At 42.2% G+C, this 24,335-nt stretch overlaps 1 protein-coding gene across 9 annotated transcripts in view; it reads right to left on the reverse strand.

The window, feature by feature from the left end:
* The window catches only part of BAZ2B (bromodomain adjacent to zinc finger domain 2B), an 842,173-nt gene that overhangs the window by 295,993 nt on the left and 521,845 nt on the right, over positions 1-24,335 (reverse strand). For all 9 annotated transcript variants that reach the window (XM_053698336.1, XM_053698337.1, XM_053698343.1 and 6 more), the window contains one exon: positions 8,640-8,819. In XM_053698336.1, the coding sequence (XP_053554311.1) occupies positions 8,640-8,819 (180 nt within the window). The remainder of the gene's footprint in view (positions 1-8,639; positions 8,820-24,335) is intronic.

Here is a 24,335-nt window from a genome sequence, read left to right on the forward strand (position 1 = left end):
GGAAGGGCATGACCTTCTCTTCCAGTAATATCAGAAATGATCTCCTTCAGTCCAGCCCGAATAGGGTCTGCCCCTTGAAGGGAATGTTGAGAAGCTTAGACTTTGAAGTAACGTCAGCTGACCAGGATTTAAGCCATAGCGCCCTACGCGCCTGAATAGCAAAACCTGAGTTCTTAGCCGTTAGTTTAGTTAAATGAACAACGGCGTCAGAAACAAATGAATTGGCTAGCTTAAGCGCTTTAAGCTTGTCAAGTATATCATCCAATGGGGTTTCTACCTGTAAGGCCTCTTCCAGAGACTCAAACCAGAAGGCCGCAGTAGCAGTGACTGGGGCAATGCATGCAAGAGGCTGGAGAATAAAACCCTGTTGAATAAACATTTTCTTAAGGTAACCCTCTAACTTTTTATCCATTGGATCTAGTAAAGCACAACTGTCCTCGACGGGGATAGTTGTACGCATAGCTAGGGTAGAAACTGCTCCCTCCACCTTAGGGACCGTTTGCCATAAGTCTCGTGTAATGGCATCTATTGGAAACATTTTCTTAAAAATAGGAGGGGGAGAGAACGGTACACCTGGTCTATCCCATTCCTTAGTAATAATTTCTGAAAACCTCTTAGGTATTGGAAAAACATCAGTGTAAACAGGTACTGCATAGTATTTATCCAATCTACACAATTTCTCTGGCACTATAATGGTGTCACAGTCATCCAGAGTAGCTAAAACCTCCCTGAGCAACACGCGGAGGTGTTCAAGCTTAAATTTAAATGTTGACATATCAGAATCAGGTTGAAGCATCTTCCCTGAGTCAGAAAAATCACCTAGATGTACTTGGCGCCTCTTGAGCGGGTGTCCCTTGAGCGGGAGTCAAAGGTTCTGACACGTGGGGCGAGTTAGTCGGCATAACTTCCCCCTTGTCAGTTTCCTCTGGTGATAAATCTTTTAAAGACAGAATATGATCTTTATAACTTAAAGTAAAATCAGTACATTTGGTACACATTCTAAGAGGGGGTTCCACAATGGCTTCTAAACATAATGAACAAGGAGTTTCCTCTATGTCAGACATGTTTAAACAGACTAGCAATGAGACCAGCAAGCTTGGAAAACACTTTGATAAATGTAAACAAGCAAAAAATAAAAACGGTACTGTGCCTTTAAGAGAAACAAAAAATGTCAGAAATTGAAAAACGGTGATAAAAAGCAGTAAATGTTACGAAATTTTTACAGTGTGTATAATAGGCTAACAGAGCATTGCACCCACTTGCAAATGGATGATTAACCGCTTAGTTTCAAAACCGGATCAAAAAAACGATATAAACGTTTTTCAACAGTCACAACAAACTGCCACAGCTCTGCTGTGGCCCTACCTGCCCATACAACGACTTTGGAAGGCACAAAAACCCTTTAGAGAGGTCCTAAGTGTTCAGGGGACTCCTTCAGGGAAACTGGATGTCTCAAGCTGCAAAATCTAATGCGCATTTAGGTGCAAAAATAGGCCCCTCCCAACCTGTATTCACAGTGAGAGGGCCTAACAAAACTATCCCTAGGCAAAATCTAGCCAGCCATGTGGAAAAACTGGGCCCCAATAAAGTTTTATCACCAATATGTATAAAAAAAACCTTTAAACACTTCCAGCAAACGTTTTATTTTTAAGTAATGTGAGAAAGTAATAAGAATATTACCCTTTACAGCAAGCATGATACTAGTCGTTATTAAATCACTGTAATCAGGCTTACCTTAAATAAATACGGTATTAACAGCATTTTCTAGCATATTCATTTCTCTAGAAAAATTTAAACTGCACATACCTCATAGCAGGAGACCCTGCACGCGATTCCCCCAGCTGAAGTTACCTCTCTTTAGTTATGTGTGAGAACAGCAATGGATCTTAGTTACAACCTGCTAAGGTCATCAAAGACCACAGGCAGACTCTTCTTCAACTTTCTGCCTGAGGTTAAAATATTAATGTCTATATTTTTTAAATGATTTCTATTTATATCTTTCATGTCTTTATACCACCAAGACACACACCATTTGAAAGAGCACCATTCTCAAATGGTGGGTCTTGGGGGTTTCTAGGACTTATGAAGCCGTTTGAATACTTAACACCTCTCCAGCCCCCCTGATAAATTTGTTTCTCTTGTGGTGTATCCAGTCCATAGATCATCCATTACTTGTGGGATATTCTCCTTCCCAACAGGAAGCTGCAAGAGGATCACCCACAGCAGAGCTGTCTATATAGCTCCTCCTCTAACTGCCACTCCCAGTCATTCAACCGAAGACAAGCAAGAGAAAGGAGAAACTATAGGGTGCAGTGGTGACTGTAGTTTAAAAATAAAACACACCTGCCTTAAAATGACAGGGCGGGCCGTGGACTGGATACACCACAAGAGAAACAAATTTATCAGATAAGCATAAATTTTGTTTTCTCTTGTAAGGTGTATCCAGTCCATGGATCATCCATTACTTGTGGGATACCAATACCAAAGCTATAGGACACGGATGAAGGGAGGGACAAGGCAGGTGCTTAAACGGGAGGCACCACTGCCTGCAAGACCTTTCTCCCAAAAATAGCCTCCGAAGAAGCAAAAGTATAAAATTTATAGAATTTTGAAAAAGTATGAAGCGAAGACCAAGTCGCCGCCTTACAAATCTGTTCAACTGAAGCCTCATTTTTAAAAGCCCATGTGGAAGCTACCGCTCTAGTAGAATGAGCTGTAATCCTTTCAGGAGGCTGCTGGCCAGCAGTCTCATAAGCTAAGCGTATTATACTCCTTAGCCAAAAAGAAAGAGAAGTTGCCGAAGCCTTTTGGCCTCTCCTCTTTCCAGAGTAGACAACAAACAATGCAGATGTTTGACGAAAATCTTTAGTAGCTTGTAAATAAAACTTTAAAGCACGAACCACGTCAAGATTGTGTAAAAGACGTTCCTTCTTTGAAGAAGGATTAGGACACAGTGACAGTACAACAATCTCCTGATTGATATTTTTATTAGATACCACCTTAGGTAGAAAACCAGGTTTGGTACGTAACACTACCTTATCTGTATGAAAAATGAGATAAGGGGAATCACATTGTAAAGCAGATAACTCCGAAACTCTTCGAGCCGAGGAGATAGCTACTAAAAACAGAACTTTCCAAGATAAGAGCTTAATATCTATGGACTGCAAAGGTTCAACCGGAATCCCTTGAAGAACCTTAAGAGCTAAATTTAAACTCCAAGGCGGAGCAACAGGTTTAAACACAGGCTTGATTCTGACAAAACGCCTGCACGTCTGGAACCTCAGCCAGACGTTTGTGCAAAAGAATAGACAGAGCAGAAATCTGTCCCTTTAAGGAACTCGCTGACAAACCCTTCTCCAATCCATCTTGGAGAAAAGATAATATCCTAGGAATCCTGACCTTACTCCATGAGTAACCCTTGGATTCACACCAATGAAGAAATTTACACCATATCTAATGATAGATTTTCCTGGTGACAGGCTTTCGCACCTGTATTAAGGTATCAATGACCGACTCAGAGAAACCACGCTTTGATAAAATCAAGCGTTCAATCTCCAAGCAGTCAGCCGCAGAGAAATTAGATTTGGATGGTTGAAAGGACCCTGAAGTAGAAGGTCCTGTCTCAGAGGCAGAGTCCATGGTGGAAAGGATGACATGTCCACCAGATCTGCATACCAAGTCCTGCGTGGCCACGCAGGTGCTATCAAAATCACTGATGCTCTCTCCTGCTTGACCTTGGCAATCAGACGAGGGAGCAGAGGAAACGGTGGAAACACATAAGCCAGGTTGAAGGACCAAGGCGCTGCTAGAGCATCTATCAGCGCTGCCTTGGGATCCCTGGACCTGGATCCGTAACAAGGAAGCTTGGCGTTCTGGCGAAACGCCATGAGATCCAGTTCTGGTTTGCCCCAACGTTGAATCAACTGTGCAAACACCTCCGGATGGAGCTCCCACTCCCCCGAATGAAAAGTCTGTCGACTTAGAAAATCTGCCTCCCACTTCTCTACTCCTGGGATATGGATAGCTGATAGGTGGCAAGAGTGAATCTCTGCCCATCGAATTATCTTTGAAACCTCCAACATCGCTAGGGAACTCCTTGTTCCCCCTTGATGGTTGATGTAAGCTACAGTCGTGATGTTGTCTGACTGAAATCTGATGAACCTCAATGCCGCTAGCTGAGGCCAAGCCTGAAGAGCATTGAATATAGCTCTTAGTTCCAGAATGTTTATCGGAAGGAGTGCCTCCTCCTGAGTCCACGACCCCTGAGCCTTCATAGAGTTCCAGACTGCCCCCCAGCCCAGAAGGCTGGCATCTGTTGTTACTATTGTCCAATCTGGCCTGCGGAAGGTCATACCTTTGGACAGATGGACCCAAGATAGCCACCAGAATAGAGAATCCCTGGTCTCTTGATCCAGATTTAGTAGAGGGGACAAATCTGTGTAATCCCCATTCCACTGACTAAGCATGCAGAGTTGCAGCGGTCTGAGATGTAGGCGGGCAAACTGAACTATGTCCATTGCCGCTACCATTAAGCCGATTACTTCCATACACTGAGCCACCGAAGGGCGAGAAGTAGAATAAAGAACACAGCAGGAATTTAGAAGTTTTGACAACCTGGCCTCTGTCAGGTAAATCCTCATTTCTACAGAATCTATCAGAGTTCCCAGGAAGGAAACTCTTGTGAGACGGGATAGAGAGCTCTTCTTTTCGTTCACTTTCCACCCATGAGACCTCAGGAATGTCAGAACAATGTCCGTATGGGACTTGGCAATTTGGAAATTCGACGCCTGTATCAGAATGTCGTCTAAGTAAGGGGCTACTGCTATGCCCCGCGGCCTTAGGACCGCCAGAAGTGACCCCAGAACCTTCGTAAGATTCTTGGTGCCGTAGCTAACTCAAAGGGAAGAGCCACAAACTGGTAATGCCTGTCTAGGAAGGCGAACCTGAGAAACCGATGATGATCTTTGTGTATCGGAATGTGAAGATAAGCATCCTTCAAGTCCACGGTAGTCATGTATTGACCCTCCTGGATCATAGGTAGGATGGTTCGAATAGTCTCCATCTTGAAAGATGGGACCCTGAGAAATTTGTTTAGGATCTTGAGATCTAAGATTGGTCTGAAGGTTTCCTCTTTCTTGGGAACCACAAATAGATTTGAATAGAAGCCTTGCCCCTGTTCCTCCTTTGGAACTGGGCGGATCACTCCCATAACTAGGAGGTCTTGAACACAATGTAAGAATGCCTCTCTCTTTATCTGGTCTGCAGATAATTGTGAAAGGTGAAATCTTCCTTTTTGGGAAGAAGCTTTGAAGTCCAGAAGATATCCCTGGGACACAATTTCCAACGCCCAGGGATCCTGGACATCTCTTGCCCAAGCCTGGGCGAAGAGAGAAAGTCTGCCCCCTACTAGATCCGTTACCGGATCGGGGGCCGATCTTTCATGCTGTCTTAGAGGCAGCAGCAGGCTTCTTGGCCTGTTTACCTTTGTTCCAAGCCTGGTTAGGTCTCCAGACCGGCTTGGACTGGGCAAAATTTCCCTCTTGTTTTGTATTAGAGGAAGTTGATGCCGCGCTCGTCTTAATGTTTCAAAAGGCACGAAAATTAGTTTGTTTGGTCCTTAATTTGTTAGACCTATCCTGAGGAAGGGCATGACCTTTTCTTCCAGTAATATCAGAAATGATCTCCTTCAGTCCAGCCCGAATAGGGTCTGCCCCTTGAAGGGAATGTTGAGAAGCTTAGACTTTGAAGTAACGTCAGCTGACCAGGATTTAAGCCATAGCGCCCTACGCGCCTGAATAGCAAAACCTGAGTTCTTAGCCGTTAGTTTAGTTAAATGAACAACGGCGTCAGAAACAAATGAATTGGCTAGCTTAAGTGCTTTAAGCTTGTCAAGTATATCATCCAATGGGGTTTCTACCTGTAAGGCCTCTTCCAGAGACTCAAACCAGAAGGCCGCAGTAGCAGTGACTGGGGCAATGCATGCAAGAGGCTGGAGAATAAAACCCTGTTGAATAAACATTTTCTTAAGGTAACCCTCTAACTTTTTATCCATTGGATCTAGTAAAGCACAACTGTCCTCGACGGGGATAGTTGTACGCATAGCTAGGGTAGAAACTGCTCCCTCCACCTTAGGGACCGTTTGCCATAAGTCTCGTGTAATGGCATCTATTGGAAACATTTTCTTAAAAATAGGAGGGGGAGAGAACGGTACACCTGGTCTATCCCATTCCTTAGTAATAATTTCTGAAAACCTCTTAGGTATTGGAAAAACATCAGTGTAAACAGGTACTGCATAGTATTTATCCAATCTACACAATTTCTCTGGCACTATAATGGTGTCACAGTCATCCAGAGTAGCTAAAACCTCCCTGAGCAACACGCGGAGGTGTTCAAGCTTAAATTTAAATGTTGACATATCAGAATCAGGTTGAAGCATCTTCCCTGAGTCAGAAAAATCACCTAGATGTACTTGGCGCCTCTTGAGCGGGTGTCCCTTGAGCGGGAGTCAAAGGTTCTGACACGTGGGGCGAGTTAGTCGGCATAACTTCCCCCTTGTCAGTTTCCTCTGGTGATAAATCTTTTAAAGACAGAATATGATCTTTATAACTTAAAGTAAAATCAGTACATTTGGTACACATTCTAAGAGGGGGTTCCACAATGGCTTCTAAACATAATGAACAAGGAGTTTCCTCTATGTCAGACATGTTTAAACAGACTAGCAATGAGACCAGCAAGCTTGGAAAACACTTTGATAAATGTAAACAAGCAAAAAATAAAAACGGTACTGTGCCTTTAAGAGAAACAAAAAATGTCAGAAATTGAAAAACGGTGATAAAAAGCAGTAAATGTTACGAAATTTTTACAGTGTGTATAATAGGCTAACAGAGCATTGCACCCACTTGCAAATGGATGATTAACCGCTTAGTTTCAAAACCGGATCAAAAAAACGATATAAACGTTTTTCAACAGTCACAACAAACTGCCACAGCTCTGCTGTGGCCCTACCTGCCCATACAACGACTTTGGAAGGCACAAAAACCCTTTAGAGAGGTCCTAAGTGTTCAGGGGACTCCTTCAGGGAAACTGGATGTCTCAAGCTGCAAAATCTAATGCGCATTTAGGCGCAAAAATAGGCCCCTCCCAACCTGTATTCACAGTGAGAGGGCCTAACAAAACTATCCCTAGGCAAAATCTAGCCAGCCATGTGGAAAAACTGGGCCCCAATAAAGTTTTATCACCAATATGTATAAAAAAAACCTTTAAACACTTCCAGCAAACGTTTTATTTTTAAGTAATGTGAGAAAGTAATAAGAATATTACCCTTTACAGCAAGCATGATACTAGTCGTTATTAAATCACTGTAATCAGGCTTACCTTAAATAAATACGGTATTAACAGCATTTTCTAGCATATTCATTTCTCTAGAAAAATTTAAACTGCACATACCTCATAGCAGGAGACCCTGCACGCGATTCCCCCAGCTGAAGTTACCTCTCTTTAGTTATGTGTGAGAACAGCAATGGATCTTAGTTACAACCTGCTAAGGTCATCAAAGACCACAGGCAGACTCTTCTTCAACTTTCTGCCTGAGGTTAAAATATTAATGTCTATATTTTTTAAATGATTTCTATTTATATCTTTCATGTCTTTATACCACCAAGACACACACCATTTGAAAGAGCACCATTCTCAAATGGTGGGTCTTGGGGGTTTCTAGGACTTATGAAGCCGTTTGAATACTTAACACCTCTCCAGCCCCCCCCCCCCCCCCCCAGTAAATCCTAGCATTTCAAAAATGCTAGGATTTACCATTACTTTAACCTCTGTATAGCTTCAGGTACTTCTTAGATCCTGGGGCTTCTTTATTCCCCCGCTTATGTGGACCACTATGCCACAGGAATGCTGGGGTAAGTTCAAAGGGAGGGGGTGTGATGAGCTCAGAAAGCACTCTCATCTTGTCTACTAGAAAATATAAACTTTATTAGTGGTCTCTAGACATACAAGATATTTTTTATTTCACATATAATGCCACATTCACAAGCAAAACACCATTTTTTTGTACTTTATTTGGAAACCATCTGCTGTGTGGTGCTGCTCCAAGATCAAGAGCAGGCAATACTCTCTTTCAAATCAGGGATCTTGGAGGTTTCTAGCTGCTAATTGAGCTGAGATCAAGGGGTTTGAAGAACCTCCCCCCAATCCAGCACCCTTGCAGCTACTGGTGCCTCCAGGTTCAGCCCCTTCGTGATGTTACCACTTACGAAGCCTGGGAGGGCCACTCACTAGGCCACCAACGATTCTGGCATGGATTTCGGAGGATCACCGAAAACAGCATTTGATCAGTGATCCCCCTGCATGACGAAAAGACTTGTAATGAGCGCACAGATCTTAATACTATGCGCATTAAAGTGGTCAAGGAAGCAACATTTGAGCAAAGAGTAGCTAATAATATTAATTCCTATATTTAAACAATTTAAAAAAAAATGTAAATGTAATCAGGCTTATCTGATGCATCACTTTTTTTCATTATCAATCCCTGCAACTAAATTTCAAGTAGCTAAATTGTGGTTGATAAATTAATTGGGTAACAGACCACAAGTGAAGTATTTCTGGTATACCTGAAGTTTGAATTAACTTACCTGGAAAGGGTGTCAGCTGTGGGTGTGCTGCCAAGGCTGTGGGTGTACCAAGTGTCCCCAAACCACCAAATTCAGAATGCCCTGAGCTGGCTGCATGTAGCCCGAAGATAGGGTGACTGACCATTGGAAAGGCACTCGATAGATTGAACGGCTGATCTCCAGATGTTCGAAATAAGTGCCCTGGAAGAATATAAGACATGTTTATTTCCAATTAAAGAGAATTAAATTAAATATAGCAGTATAATACTCTGAATAATTATTATCTTAAAGGGACATGAAATTATTTTTTTATTTTTACGATTTACAGACAGAGCATGCAATTATAAATAACCTCTACTTTATTTCTTTTATCCAATTAGTTTTTTTCTCTCTGTATTCTTTGTTGAAAAGTATACCTAGGTACGTATTGTATGATCTATCTGACTCATGAAAAAAATATATAGGTTTCATGCCCCTTTAATCATATACAAGCATTCAAAATCTCAATTAAAAGTAGACCTGTGGTATTTTGTGTACAAAATACTCAAATTATGCAAATTAACATTTTTACAAAATCATTAACACAATATGTATATAAATAATGAACACTAAATTTATATATAATTATAAAGGATAGTCGTCAGCATCTGTGGTTTCAGTGAAATGTTGGCGAAACATTCTCTTATTCTGTCAGATACCCCCTTCTGATTATTCACTTTTCATGCATCCTATAAGATGCTGATATAAATTCTACAAACAGTGACTCAAAGCTCCAACATGAAAGGTCTGGGCACCAGGTATAATCACACTGAAGGTTGAAGATTTACATCTACTACTGCATTTAAGATCTCCAATTTTTGCAGCAAAAGGTATCTCTGGTTTCAGGAGAGGGACTTACCATGCCGCCAAATGGACCAAGAGTAGGATCTTGATTTTTCCTCCAGGCTACGTTTTTTTTTTTTTTTTACTACATCTGGGCCTCAAATGCAATGCAAGTCAAATTTATTTGCTGTAGAGCCAACATCTGCCAGCCACTGAAACAGCTAGTGAGTTTTCCTAGTTATTACAAGAATATACTTCCTAGGCTTTGCAAACAGCAATAGGTGATATAATAGGAACAGGCTCATCAAAATGGAGGGTAACAAAATATAATACAGGTAGAAAACCCTTTATCCAAACTGCTTGGACCGGAAAATTCTAGAATATTTGCATCTTTACACTTGGTCCATCCCCTCTACAACCTGTCTCATTTAAAACAATAGCTTATGTCATTTAGGGAATATTTACATTTCATAATACAGCTTAAATTTGCAACTAGATGTAGTTTTATATCATTTTTAATACTTTTATATACATAGTACTGTAATCAGAAAGGTAATAATTGTTGTTTTAAATAAATTTAGACTATTATTTGCATTTTATAAACTGCAAAAAAACACACACCAAAAAAAAAACAAAGACACAGGCAGAGAAGACTGACTTACAGGCAGGAAAAAATAGTAATTTTTGATAATTTTATTAAAAACATTTTTTTTGGAAAGTTTGAATTTCAGAATAAGTTTGGATTTTGGAATTCCAGATTTGGGGATATGTAGTAATAATACGCAGGGACATCGGTCACAAGAAAAAGCTTTCTGGTATTACGTTCTACACATACATTTTTTAAAAAAAAGTTGGACATAGAAACATGTAAATCTTCTTGAGGAGCATAACAAAGAAAATACAGATACTTTCCAGATTTCTTTCCAAGTTCAAAGTTAAAGGGACAGTTTGCCCCTCAAAAATGTCTCCTTTAATTTGTTCCCAATGACCAATTATTTGATGGAGTATATTTTAAATTGTTTATAACTAGTTCCTTAGCCTTTATATTGGCATTTGAAATAGCTGTTTAGCTTGTGGTATCCCTATCTATACTGAAGTTTCTATTCCTAGTTATAGGCTATTGACAAACTAACAGCAGAAGAAATTACACTCACAGTGGGAGGTGAAAAAGATAAAGCTCTAAAATGCTCATTTTACATTGTTCTTTCTAAGTATTATACAGAGTGAGATAAGAAAGGGAAGCATTTGAGTGATAAGATAAAGAGATCTGATCGCACTGCAAGCTTAGTCTATTTTGATGGGCTGAGGTTTAAAAAGAGCAAATACAGTTATTTTATTTGCAAAAGAAAAAAAGCATAAAAAAAGCAATTTATCATACATTTTATATTCTGCAGCTGGTAGTACAGGTTATTGGGAAAAGTACCCATAATGTTTATGACACCATGAAGTCTACCCATAAATGCCTTAATATATGGCTTAAGGACAGAAAACAAAGTGTCTTAGTAAGTGAGGTTCATTCAGGAGAGGGGGGCTATTACTAGTGGTGTTCCTTAGGGGTCAGTTCTGGGGCCTGCTTTGTTTAACATTTATCTGCAATATCAGCAAAGGGCTACAGGGGAAAGTATGTCTGTTTGCAGATGATACAAAAATTTGAAACAGAGTGGATGTTCTGGGGGGGTAGACAAAATGCAAAGTGATATACAACAATTGGAGGATTGGACAAATGACTGGGATCTAAAGTTTTACACAGCAAAGTGTAAAATAATGCATTTAGGGAAGAAAAATCAAAATGTTAATTACAGACTCAATGACACTTTACTGACTGTTACAAATAAGGAACAGTACTTGGGAATTATTATTTCAGATTATTTAAAATTTAGTAAACAATGTAGTAATGCAACGAGTAAGGCCAGTAGAATGCTTGGATGTATTAATAGAGGTATTTGCAGCAGAAATAGTAAGATTCTTATGCCACTTTAAAGATATTTAGTTAGGCCTCATCTTGAGTATTGTGTGCAGTTCTGGAGGCCATGGGGCCTATCTATCAAGCTCCGTATGGAGCTTGAGGGCCCGTGTTTCTGGTGAGCCTTCAGACTTGCCAGAAACACCAGTTATGAAGTAGTGGTCTAAAGACCGCTGCTCCATAACCTGTCCACCTGCTCTGAAGAGGCGGACAGACATCGCCGTAATTCAACCCGATCGAATACGATCGGGTTGATTGACACCCCCTGCTAGCGGCCAATTGGCCACGAATCTGCAGGGGGCGGCATTGCACCAGCAGTTCACAAGAGCTGCTGGTGCAATGCTGAATGCGTATTGCTCTCTGCATTCAGCGATGTCTGTCGGACATGATCCGCTGATCTGATCATGTCGAACGGACACATAATAAATAGGCCCCCATATCTTCAGAAGGATATTAACAAACTTGAATCTGTGCAAAGGAGGACTCCCAAAATGGTACATGCTATAAAAAATAAAACTTACCATGATAGGCTCAATTACCTAAATATATATAGCTTAGAGGAGAGAAGGAAAAGAAGTGATATGATAGCAGCTTTCAAGTGCGTTAAAGGGCTTAGTAAAACTGAGGCTGTTGGCATTTTACATAAAAATGGAAAATTCAAGAACAAGGGGTCATGATCTCAAACTGAAGGGTAGTAGATTCAGGAGTAATTTGAGGAAGCACTTCTTTACAGAAAGAGTGATTGATTTATGGAATAAACTTCCTCAAGAGGTGGCAATGACAAACATTGTGTGGGACTTTAAAATGCCTGGGACAAGCATAAGGCTATTCAATGAACTAGATACGTTTATACTGTTGGTTAATATCGGGCAGACGTGCTGGGCCTATAGCTCTTAACTGCATCAATATCTATGTTTCTATATGTGTTAGTATATAGACAATAAAGAGAAAGAAAATAAAAATAATTATTGTCAACTTGCATAGGATCTGCTGTGAAGATACACAATTCAGAAGCTTACCAGACAGACTAGCATATCTGAAACTGTAAAAATAATGTCTCAATGACCGACTCAGAAATCCCATGCTTAAACTGAACTAAGTGTCCAATCTCCAAGCAGTCAGCTTCCGAGAAATGATATTTGGGTGAAGGAAAAGACCCTGAATTAGAAGGTCCTTCCTCAGAGGCAATCTCCAAGTTGAGAGACGATATTTCCACTAGGTCTGCATACCCAATCCTGGGAGGCCACGCAGGAGCTATCAGAATTACTGAAGCTCTCACCTGTTTGACACGAGCAATGACTCATGGAAGGAAGCAAACGGAGGAAACAGGGATACGAGATTAACATCCCAGGAAAAGCAACCAGAACATCTATCAGAACGGTCTGCGGATCACTAGACCTTGAACCATATCTTGGAAGCTTGCCGTTCTGCCGAAACGCCCTCAAAAGCCAACTACAGAAACCCCCATTTGAGGGTTTACCTGGAGAATACCTCTGGATGGAGAGTCCCACTCTCTGGATGAAATATCTGTTCAGAAATCCGATTCACAGTTGTCCATCCCTGGAAAGTGGATGATAAACAGCAATTGTGAGCTTCCGCCCACAGACAATACAAGTCACCTCCTATGACTTCCGAGTTCCTCTGGATTAAATAAAGTACATGCACCGCATAGGTTAACTGGATTCTAGAGTGGTGGGATCCGAACCCACGCCTCCAAGGAGACTGGAGGTTTAATCCAGTGCCTTAGACAGCATGGCCACTGATGTAAGCCACTGAGGTGAGCTTGTCCGACTTGAACCAAGCTAAGGACGGCTGAGGCCAAGCCCTCAGAACATCATGAATCTCTTTCAACTCCAAGATGTTAAAGAGGTAAGCAAACACTTCCATGTCTTAAATAAGTCCGATACTGCTTCCTAGCCCAGCAGGCTGGCGTCCGTGTCACATCACCCAGGAATGTCTCCAGATGCATGCACCCTGAGACAGATACTCCTGAAAAACCACCACAGGAGAAAGTCTCTTGATGATTGATCTAGATTGATCTCCTTAGACAGATCCGAATGATCTCCTATGTATGGAAAATAGCAAAAAAGGGAATGATGTCCATGGAAACCATCAGACCAATTCCCTCCATAGATAGAGTCACTGAAAAGTGAATGGAAAATCAACTGCAGCTAGATTCAAAATCTCAACCCTCTGGTTGCAAGATGGTTAACCTATCAACCGGACCATTAGAGCTTGCTGTTGGCCGGACAATAGACAGCAGACAGAGGAAAAGGAATAAATCCATGATTAGATAACCTCTTATAGAATCTTCTCCTAGATAGAGAATCTATTAAGGTTCCCCCCAAACAAAATCACCCTTGTGGATGGAACAAGGGAACTCTGCTCCAGATTCATTTCCAATCCATGGGAAAGTAGATTGGACAAGATCTCCCGAAAGAGTTTGCTCGAAGGAAGGATGACACCTGAGTCATATATTGTCCAGAAAGCACCCTTGCAATACCCCAAGTCTTTCTAAGAAGACGAAACTCATAGACTTGAGAAGATCCCGATCATGGGAGCAATAAATATACATCCTTCAGGTCTATATTCGTTATGAACACGTCCACTTGCAGCAAAGGAGAATGGATACTACTTTGAAGGGCAGAACCTGAGAAACTTGAGGTAAATACCGAGATCCCGTTCCTAGACTGGGACTGGGACCGGGACCATCACTCCCAGAAATGGTCCTGAACCCAGTTCAAGGAATGCTTCTCATTATACCTGCATTGCAGATACATCAGAAGGAGAAATCTACCCCTGTGAGGAATCTTAGAATGGACTAAGTTTGGTTGGCTTCCCAAAGAATGGAACTGACCCTGCAGAAATAGGAAAAGGAAAACTTTCCTTTAGACTACTATCTTGACGGGTGGTAGTTCCCCCGTGAAGTCAGAGGATAATTCTGCCAGACCAAGTCCCAAAAAGGTCTCATCCTTGAAAAGAAACGCCAGAAGCTTGGATTAGGAGGAAACATAACATAAGAACCTGTGCAGAACTAGAAAGCCTAGGCTTTACTACTAAGCCGCAGGTAACCTTACCAAAATCCCCTGTGCCACTGGACATTTTTAGGAAGATTATTATCAAAAGTGTGTTTAATAATCATAAATGTATATGCAGCCCTAAAAGCTTCTAAAATATTAACCTGCAGCTCCTATATTTGTTCATAGTTGTTCATCACTAATTTAGTGCTAGATTAAAAGTGGTGTACTAACTATATTGGGTTTATCACTGCTGTTTGCAGCGTCTGATGTAGCTAGCTTATAACAGATTGAAAGTAAACACGATTGCTTAAGCACAATTTAATTTAATGCATGTCTAGTTAGCGCGACTTCAGAGCTTTGGTTAACTGTTACGCACAAATAAAAAGCTGTACAAATAAAATACATTACAAAGTACAGTTACACTCATAACACCATCTAATAAAAAAAATTGAAAAATAAAGTTGCAATAAAAAGGTGAAGAAAATGTTTTTTGCTAAGGGCTTTAACATAGCGATAAATACATATGTATGTGTGTACATATGTATTTATATTTGTATATATGTATTTACAGACACATATAAACAAATAAATACACACACACACATACATATATATATATATATATATATATATATATACATATATATATATATATATATATATATATATATATATATGCAATGGAGCCCTTTGCAGTTAAGTATATGAAAACATGTAAATCATATTTATGCAATATTCATATTTAATAAAGTGTTTAATTGTGTTTGTACTGCAAATATTTCACATTCCAATGTTCTTATCATAGCAGAATATGCTTTAATTATTTATAAATAGATATTCCTATATATACATATATATACACACACACACATACATATATATATATATATATATATATATATATATATAGTAGACACACTTTGTCATCCCGCAGCTCCAGAGGAAAAGACTGTAGAAATATTTTCTTAAAAACAAATCCAATTTTATTTGTCAAAACAGTTTAAAATTCATGTAAAAACATGTATGCTGCATAAGCTAGTCGTAGGCCTGCAACAAGGTGTTTAGAACCAAACGCCAAACATGTTTCCGGCCAAGTCTCAGCCCTTGTTCACTGGCATGATACATATATATCTATGGGGGAATACGTTAACATAGTTGCAATATTCTAACTTTGGCTTTTTGCTGTGTCGGGTTAGTGTGGAAGCGAAAACTTTTTACTTTTAACTTGCAATACGTGCGCTGCCTGACGGGTGCAAAAAACTTGCTTATGGCAGAGTCAACGTGTGCGCAAGAGCGATAAATTGCGCTCCATTTGTAATATAGCCCTTAGATAGGGCATTTTATTTTAAGACACTTTTAAATTCACTTATATTATCAAATGCACATTGTACTCTTGTTATCCTTTGTTGAAAATCATATGTAAATTATGCTCAGAAGCAGCAATGCCCTACTGGGAGCTTGATGGTAATTGGTGGCTAAACACATTTGTCTCATGTCATTGGCTACCAGATTTATTCAGCTAGTTCCCAGTAGCCCATTGGTGCTCTGGATATGACGAACTGTGTTATATGGAAACAATAATGAAATAACAAATTAGAGAATTTTGCACTTTATCTTTTTTTAAGGTAAGCTACCACGCAAACACAGAACTGCTAACATTTTTAAACACAACTGCATCTGTAATTACAGAACGATTTTCAGATGTAATACAGTAAGTAATTATTATAATCAAATATTTGTTTTGTGACTTTATTTCTAAGATCAAAACCATTATAAAATGTACTATTTATGATCTTTTCTTTTATACTGTGCTGTGTTGGAGCTGGTTTCATGAACACACCCAAGTCATTTCTCAATAAAGGAAAAACATATTTCCCAACTTTAACACTGTCAAAGAACAATTCTCTTTTGTGCAAAATGATCTGTGCATGTGAGGAGCAGAATAAGATTCTTTTATAAAAATAAAGAAATTAATTCCAAAAATGAAGAGACATTTAATGCTTTCATGCTAAACTCCCTGGTGTAATATTCCATGAAAACAACACTTCAAAGCATTGTTATGAGGTTGAAAACAGGTTTGCAACCAAGTATGAAACAACTAACTATTAAGTAACCCAGTACAAAAGGTGGAATATGCTGTTACACTTGGCACTTAGGGTATTATTTTAATCAAATATGACTTATGCTCCTGCCATGGCCTGTAATGAGAAAAACATAAATTATGCTTACCTGATAATTTAATTTCCATCGTGGGGAGGAGAGTCCACGGCTTCATTCATTACTTATGGCAATTAAGAACCTGGCCACCAGGAGGAGGCAAAGACACCCCAGCCAAAGGCTTAAATACCTCCCACACTCCTCTCATCCCCCAGTCATTCTGACAAGGGAACATGGAACAGTAGGAGAAATATCAGGTATAAATTGTGCCAGAAGAAAAAATTAAATTTAGGGCCGCCCACCAGAGATACGGGCGGGAGCGTGTGGACTCTCTTCCCCACAATAGATATGAAATTATCAGGTAAGCATAATTAATGTTTTCCATCTAAAGGGGAGGAGAGTCCACGGCTTCATTCATTACTTATGTGAAACATATACCCAAGCTCTAGAGGACACTGAATAAAACCGGGAGGGTAAAGGCGGACCCCTAAACTGAGGGTACCACAGCCTGTAGAACTTTTCTCCCAAAAACAGCTTCCGCAGAAGGAAAGACGTCAAATTTATAAAACTTTGTGAAAGTATGCAAGGAGGACCAGGTAGCCGCCTTACAAATCTACTCTATAGAAGCCTCATTTTTGAAGGCCCAAGATGAAGCCACTGCTCTGAGGGGGCTTGTGTCCCACCGTCTCATAGGTGAGGCGTATCAAGCTCCTCAGCAAAAAAGACAAAGAAGTAGCAGAGGCCCGCTGACCCCTGCTCTTCCTTGAATAGACTACAAAAAAAAGAGTTAGATTGTCTGAAATCCTTAGTCGTCTGAAGATAGAACTTCAAGGCACGAACCACCTCCAGATTATGAAGTAGCCACTCCTTAGAAGAAGAGGGACTAGCACAGAAAGAAGGAACAACTATTTCCTGATTGATGTTACGGTCAGACACCACCTTGGGAAGAAATCCCAAGCCAGTGCGCATAACAGCCTTATCCGCGTGAAACACCAGATAAGGGGGCTCATGTTGCAAGGCCGCCAGTTCGGAAACTGTGCGGTATGATGCAATGGCTAACAAAAACATAACCCTGAATGTCAGGGAGCTCAGTGAGCTTCGTATGCAACAACACTGATAGAGCCGAGATCTGTCCCTTTAAGGAACTAGCTGCAAGACCCTTTTCCAAACCCTCTTGGAGAAAGGATAAAATCCTGGATACCATCACCTTGTGCCAAGGATATCCATGTCTCTCACACCAGGACAAATAAACTCTTCACACCTTATGGTAGATGCGTCAAATGACTGGCTTCCTCGTCTGAACTAAAGTATCAATCACGGATTCAGAAAAACCTCTCTTGGCTAGGACTAAGTGTTCAAACTCCACGCAGTAAGCCTCGGAGAATGTAGATTCTGATGTTGAAAAGGGCCCTGTTCCAGCAGGTCCCTGCGACAGGGTAACCTCCACGGCGGAGAAGATGACATCTCCATCAGATCCGCAAACCACGTCCTCCGCGGCCATGAAGGAGCAATCAGAATGGACAACGTTCTCTTCTGCTTTATGCGTGCCACTATACGAGGTAGAAGTGGCAACAGAGGAAAAATGTACACTAGACTGAACTCCCAAGGTACCACCAACGCATCTATCAGCTCCGCTTGGGGGTCCCTCGACCTCGATCTGTATCGGGGAAGCTTGCAATTTAATCTGGATGCCATGAGATCGATCTCTGGCGTCCCCATCTGAGAAAAATATCCGCAAACACCTCGGGGTGAAGAGACCATTCCCCCCGGAAGAAATGTTTGCCTGCTGAGAAAGTCCGCTTCCCATTTGTCCACTCCAGGAATGTGGATCGCTGAGAGCAAACAGCCGTGGGACTCCGCCCACTCTAGAATCTGAGACATCTACCTCATTGCAAGGGAGCTCCTCATACCCCCCTGATGATTGATGTATGCCACCGAGGTAATGTCCACCTGGAACCTGATGAAGTTGCATTCCCCTAGACAAGGCCACGCCTTCAGAGCGTTGTAGATCGCTCACAGTTCCAGGATATTTATCGGAAGAAGAGACTCCAGCCGAAAACATTTTCCCTGTGTCATCCTGGCACCCCAAACAGCTCCCCATCCTGTCAGACTCGCGTCCGTGATCACAATTTTCCAGGACGGTCTCAAGAAGGATGTCCGTGCATCCATGGATATCAGCTATGACAGATCGGAATGATCGCCGTTCCACTGCCTCAACATGCATAGTTGAAGAGGTCTGAGATGAAATCTTGCGAATGGAATGACGTCTATGCTGGAGACCATGAGCCCAATCACCTCCATACACTGAGCCACTGAGGGACTCCTTGAGGACTGAAGAGCAAGACAGGTGGACGCAATCTTCCTGTGTCGCTGATCTGTCAGGAATATCTTCATGGACACGGAGTCTAATATCGTGCCCAGAAACTCCACCCTGGTGCTGGGAACCAAGGAGTTGATCTTCCAACCGTGAGATTGAAGTAACAGAAGCAGAGCCCTTGAGTTGACTTCTGCCAGATGAAAGGACGATGCCTGAACCAGGATGCCGTCCAGGAAGGGCGCCACCGCAATACCCCTGGATCTGGCCACTGCAAGCAGTGCCCCAGAACCTTTGTGAAGATTCTCGGAGCCGTCGCCAGACCTAAGGGAATGGCCAAAAAATTAAAATGTTGGTCTAGAAACGCAAATCTGAGAAACTTGAAGTGGTCCCTGTGAATTGGAACATGCAGGTAGGCATCCTTCAAGTCTATTGTGGTCATGAACTGCCCCTCTTTAACTAGAGGCAAAATGGACCTGATTGTTTCCATTTTAAATGATGGAACGGACAGGAACTTGTTTAAACACTTTACATCCAGAATCGGGCGGAACGTGCCCTCCTTCTTTGGAACCACAAACAGATTTGAATAGTACCCTAAACACCTTTCTGCATGGGGTACTGGTACGATAACGCCTAGAGATGATAGATCCTTCACACACTCTAGGAAGGCCTCTCTCTTTTCCGGCCTTGAAGACAGGTTTGAGACAAGGAATCTGCCCATAGGCGGAAGGGACCAGAACCCTATTCTGTAAACCTGGGCGACAACCTCCAGAACCCAAGGGTCCTGAACATCCTGCAACCAGGCATCAGAGAAAAGAGACAATCAGCCCCCTACTTGGTCCGTAAACCTGCCGGGGGCCGCCCCTTCATGAGGGCTTCTTGCTCTGCTTATACTTGTTCCAAGCATGAGCAGGCTTCCAGGCTCCCTTAGGTGGGTCTATCTTAATGGCGGGCTGCTGGCGTTGGGCCTTGTCCGTGCAAAAGGGACGAAAATTAGAACCCTTGGGCTTAGCCTTCTTATCCTGGAGCAGGAAGGCACCCTTGTCTCCCATAACTGTTGATATAATCGAGTCCAGGCCAGGAACCTAAACGGAAGGCACCACTGCTTGAAGAACCTTTCTCCCAAAAACAGCCTCAGACGAGGCGAAAGTATCAAATTTGTAAAATTTGGAAAATGTGTGAAGAGACGACCAAGTTGCAGCCTTGCAAATCTGTTCAACAGAAGCATCATTTTTAAATGCCCATGAGGAAGCCACAGCCCTAGTAGAATGAGCCGTAATTCTTTCAGGAGGCTGCTGTCCAGCAGTTTCATATGCAAAACGGATGATACTCTTCAGCCAAAAAGAAAGAGAGGTAGCCGTAGCTTTCTGGCCCCTAGGTTTTCCAGAAAAAAAAACAAATAATGAAGATGATTGACGAAATTCTTTAGTCGTCTGCAAGTAAAACTTCAGGGCACGGACCACGTCCAAGTTAGGTAACAGACGCTCCTTCTTAGAAGAAGGATTAGGACACAATGAAGGAACAATAATTTCTTGATTAATATTTTTGTTGGAAACAACCTTAGGAAGAAAACCAGCTTTGGTACGTAACACTACCTTATCAAAATGAAAAATAAGGTAAGGAGAATCACATTGTAATGCTAAAAGCTCAGAAACTCTGTGAGCAGAAGAAATAGCAACCAAAAATAAAACTTTCCAAGATAACAATTTAATATCTATGGAATGCATAGGTTCAAACGGAAACCCTTGAAGAACCTTAAGAACTAAATTCAAATTCCAAGGAGGAGCAATAGGTCTAAACACAGGCCTGATTCTAGTCAGAGCATGACAAAACGATTGAACATCCGGAATATCTGCCAGACATTTGTGTAACAAAATAGATAAAGCAGAAATCTGTCCCTTTAAGGAACTTGCGGACAACCATTTCTCCAATCCTTCTTGGAGAAAAGATAAAATCCTAGGAATCCTAATCTTACTCCATGAGTAGCCCTTGGATTTGCACCAATAAAGATATTTACGCCATATCTTATGGTAAATCTTTCTAGTAACAGGCTTACAAGCCTGGATCAAGGTATCAATGACCGAATCAGAGAACCCTCGCTTAGATAAAATCAAGCGTTCAATCTCCAAGCAGTCAGCTGCAGAGAAATTAGATTCGGATGATGGAAGGGTCCCTGAATGAGAAGGTCCTGCCTCAATGGAAGCTTCCACGGTGGCAGAGAGGACATGTCCACCAGATCGGCATACCAAGTCCTGCGAGGCCACGCAAGAGCGATGAGAATCACCGAAGCCCTCTCCTGTTTGATCCGAGCAATCACCCGGGGAAGGAGAGCAAACAGTGGAAACACATAAGCTAGGTTGAACGACCAAGGCACTGCCAAGGCATCTATCAGTTCGGCCTGAGGACCCCTGGACCTGGATCCGTATCTCGGGAGCTTGGCATTCTGACGAGATGTTATAAGATCCAGCTCCGGTCTGCCCCATCTGAGAATCAGGGTGGCAAAGACCTCCGGATGGAGTTCCCATTCCCCCGGATGAAACGTCTGTCTGCTCAAAAAATCTGCTTCCCAGGTGTCCACTCCTGGGATGTAGATTGCTGACAGATTGCCGACAGATCTTGGATACTTCTGTCATCGCTAAGGAACTCCTTGTTACTCCCTGATTGATGCAAGCCACAGTCGTGATGTCCGACTGAAAATGGATGAATTTGGCCGAAGCCAACTGAGGCCAAGCCTGAAGCGCATTGAATATTGCTCTCAACTCCAAAAAATTGATTGGAAGTAGAGACTCCGACCGAGTCCACACACCCTGAGCCTTCAGGGAATTCCAGACTGCACCCCATCCTAGTAGACTGGCGTCCGTTGTCACTATCACCCATGAGGGTCTGCGGAAGCACGTCCCTTGGGACAGATGATCCGGCGACCACCAAAGAAGAGAGCCCCTTGTCTCCTGATCCAGATCTATCTGAGGAGACAAATTTGCATAATGTCCATTCCACTGTCTGAGCATGCTCAGTTGTAGAGGTCTGAGATGAAAACGAGCCAACTGAATGATGTCCATTGCCGCCACCATCAATCCAATTACCTCCATGCACTGAGCCACTGATGGCCGAGGATTGGCCTGAAGGGATTGGCATGTATTCAGAATCTTTAACTTTCTGACTTCCGTCAAAAAGATTTTCATGGATACAGCGTCTATTAGAGTTCCCAGGAAAGGAACCCTTGTCTGTGGATTATTAGTGAACTCTTTTCTAGATTCACCTTCCACCCGTGAGTCCTTAGAAAGGATAGAACAATGTCGGCATGAGACTTTGTCAGCTGATAAGACGATGCCTGGATCAGAATGTCATCCAGATAAGGCGCCACTGCAATGCCCCGCGGCCTGAGAACCGCCAGCAGAGACCCTAGAACCTTCGTGAAGATCCTGGGTGCCGTGGCCAGCCCGAAAGGAAGAGCCACGAACTGAAAATGTTTGTCCAGAAAGGCAAATCTCAGGAACTGATGATGATCTCTGTGGATAGGAATATGAAGATATGCATCCTTTAAGCCCACGGTAGTATATATTGACCCTCCTGGATCAATGGAAGAATTGTCCGAATAGTCTCCATCTTGAAGGATGGAACTCTGAGAAACTTGTTTAGACTCTTGAGATCTAAAATGGGTCGGAACGTTCCCTCTTGTTTGGGAACCACAAAAAGATTTAAGTAAAACCCCTGTCCCTACTCCCATAGTGGAGAGGTCTTTTACCCAATGTAAGAACGCCTCTCTTTTTATCTGGTCTACAGACAATCGTGAAAGAAGAAACCTTCCCCTTGGGAAGGAATTTTTGAACTCCAACTGATACCCTTCAGACACCCTCCAAGCCTGGACAAATAGAGAAAGTCTGCCCCCTACCAGATCTGGTCCCGGATCGGGGGCCGCCCCATCATGCTGTCTTGGGAGCAGCAGCGGGCTTCTTGGTTTGTTTACCCTTGTTCCAAGCCTGGTTGGGTCTCAAGGTGGGCTTGGCTTGTGAATAATTTCCTTCCTGTTTAGCAGAAGAGGAAGGGGGGATTCCCTTGAAATTACGAAAGGAACGAAAATTACTCTGTCGTCCCCTTTGCTTAGATGTTTTCTCTTGCGGGAGCAGATGACCCTTACCTCCCGTGATGTCAGAAATGATCTCCAAGTCAGGTCCGAACAGGGTCTTTCCCTTGTAAGGAATACCTAAGAGCATAGATTTCAAAGACACATCCGCAGACCAAGATTTTAACCATAAGGCTCTTCTTGCTAAGATGGAAAATCCTGAATTCTTGGCCGCCAATTTGGTTATCTGAAAAGCGGCATCCGTAATAAAAGAATTAGCCAGCTTAAGGGCCTTAATTCTATCCTGTATTTCCTCTAAGGAAGTCTCAGTCCTAAGAGACTGTTGCATAGCGTCAAACCAAAAAGCAGCCGCAGTCGTGACTGTTACAATGCAGGCCGTCGGTTGCAAGAGGAACCCCTGGTGAACAAAGTTTCTTAAGAAGACCCTCTAATTTCTTATCCATGGGATCTTTGAAAGCACAACTGTCCACAATAGGGATAGTCGTACGCTTAGCAAGGGTAGAGATGGCTCCCTCCACCTTAAGGATCGACTGTCAAGAATCCCGAACGGTGTCAGCTATAGGATACATCTTCTTAAACATAGGGGAAGGGGAGAACGGGATACCCGGTCTTTCCCATTCCCTAGCAATAATTTCCGAGATTCTCTTAGGAACCGGAAAACGTCCGAATATGAAGGGACCTCCAAATATCTGTCTATCTTACTCAATTTCTCTGGAGGGACCGTCGTACAGAGTCATCAAAACCTCCCGTAGTAACAGACAGAGGTGTTCAAGTTTAAATCTGAAAGACATTACTTCCGAATCTGTCTGAGGTAAAGCACTCCCTGAGTCAGACAGTTCCCCCTCAGACAGGGCCTCCCTACCCCCCAATTCAAAGCCCTGGGAGGGTACATCGGAGATAGCCATCAGAGCATCAGAAGTCGCAGGGACCCCATGGGCCTCTGTCCTACTGAGTTTGCCTTGTAAAGCTGGTAACTTAGATAAAACTTCTGAAAGAGTGGATGACATAACTGCAGCCATATCTTGCAGAGTAAATGAAGCAGACGCAGTGGAAGAACACGGCGTCGCTTGAGCGGGCGTTAAAGGCTGTGACGCTTGGGGAGAACGTTGCGACATACCCTGAATCTCATCAGTCTGAGAACATTCTTTAGACATATCTTTACTAAATAAAACCTGCTCTTTACATTGTAAGGCTCTCTAAACACATGGGATATGTACTTTGCTCAATGTCATCCATGATAACATTAAAACAAAAGCAAGCTTGGTCGAGTCACAGAAACAGTATTAATAATAAAAAATATAGTACTGTGTCTTTAAAAAAAACCTCTGCGCTGACACCTGAAGGGCAAAAGGACAGA

The sequence above is a fragment of the Bombina bombina genome, chromosome 1 (genome assembly GCF_027579735.1).
Source record: "Bombina bombina isolate aBomBom1 chromosome 1, aBomBom1.pri, whole genome shotgun sequence".
In the NCBI taxonomy this organism is placed as follows: domain Eukaryota; kingdom Metazoa; phylum Chordata; class Amphibia; order Anura; family Bombinatoridae; genus Bombina; species Bombina bombina.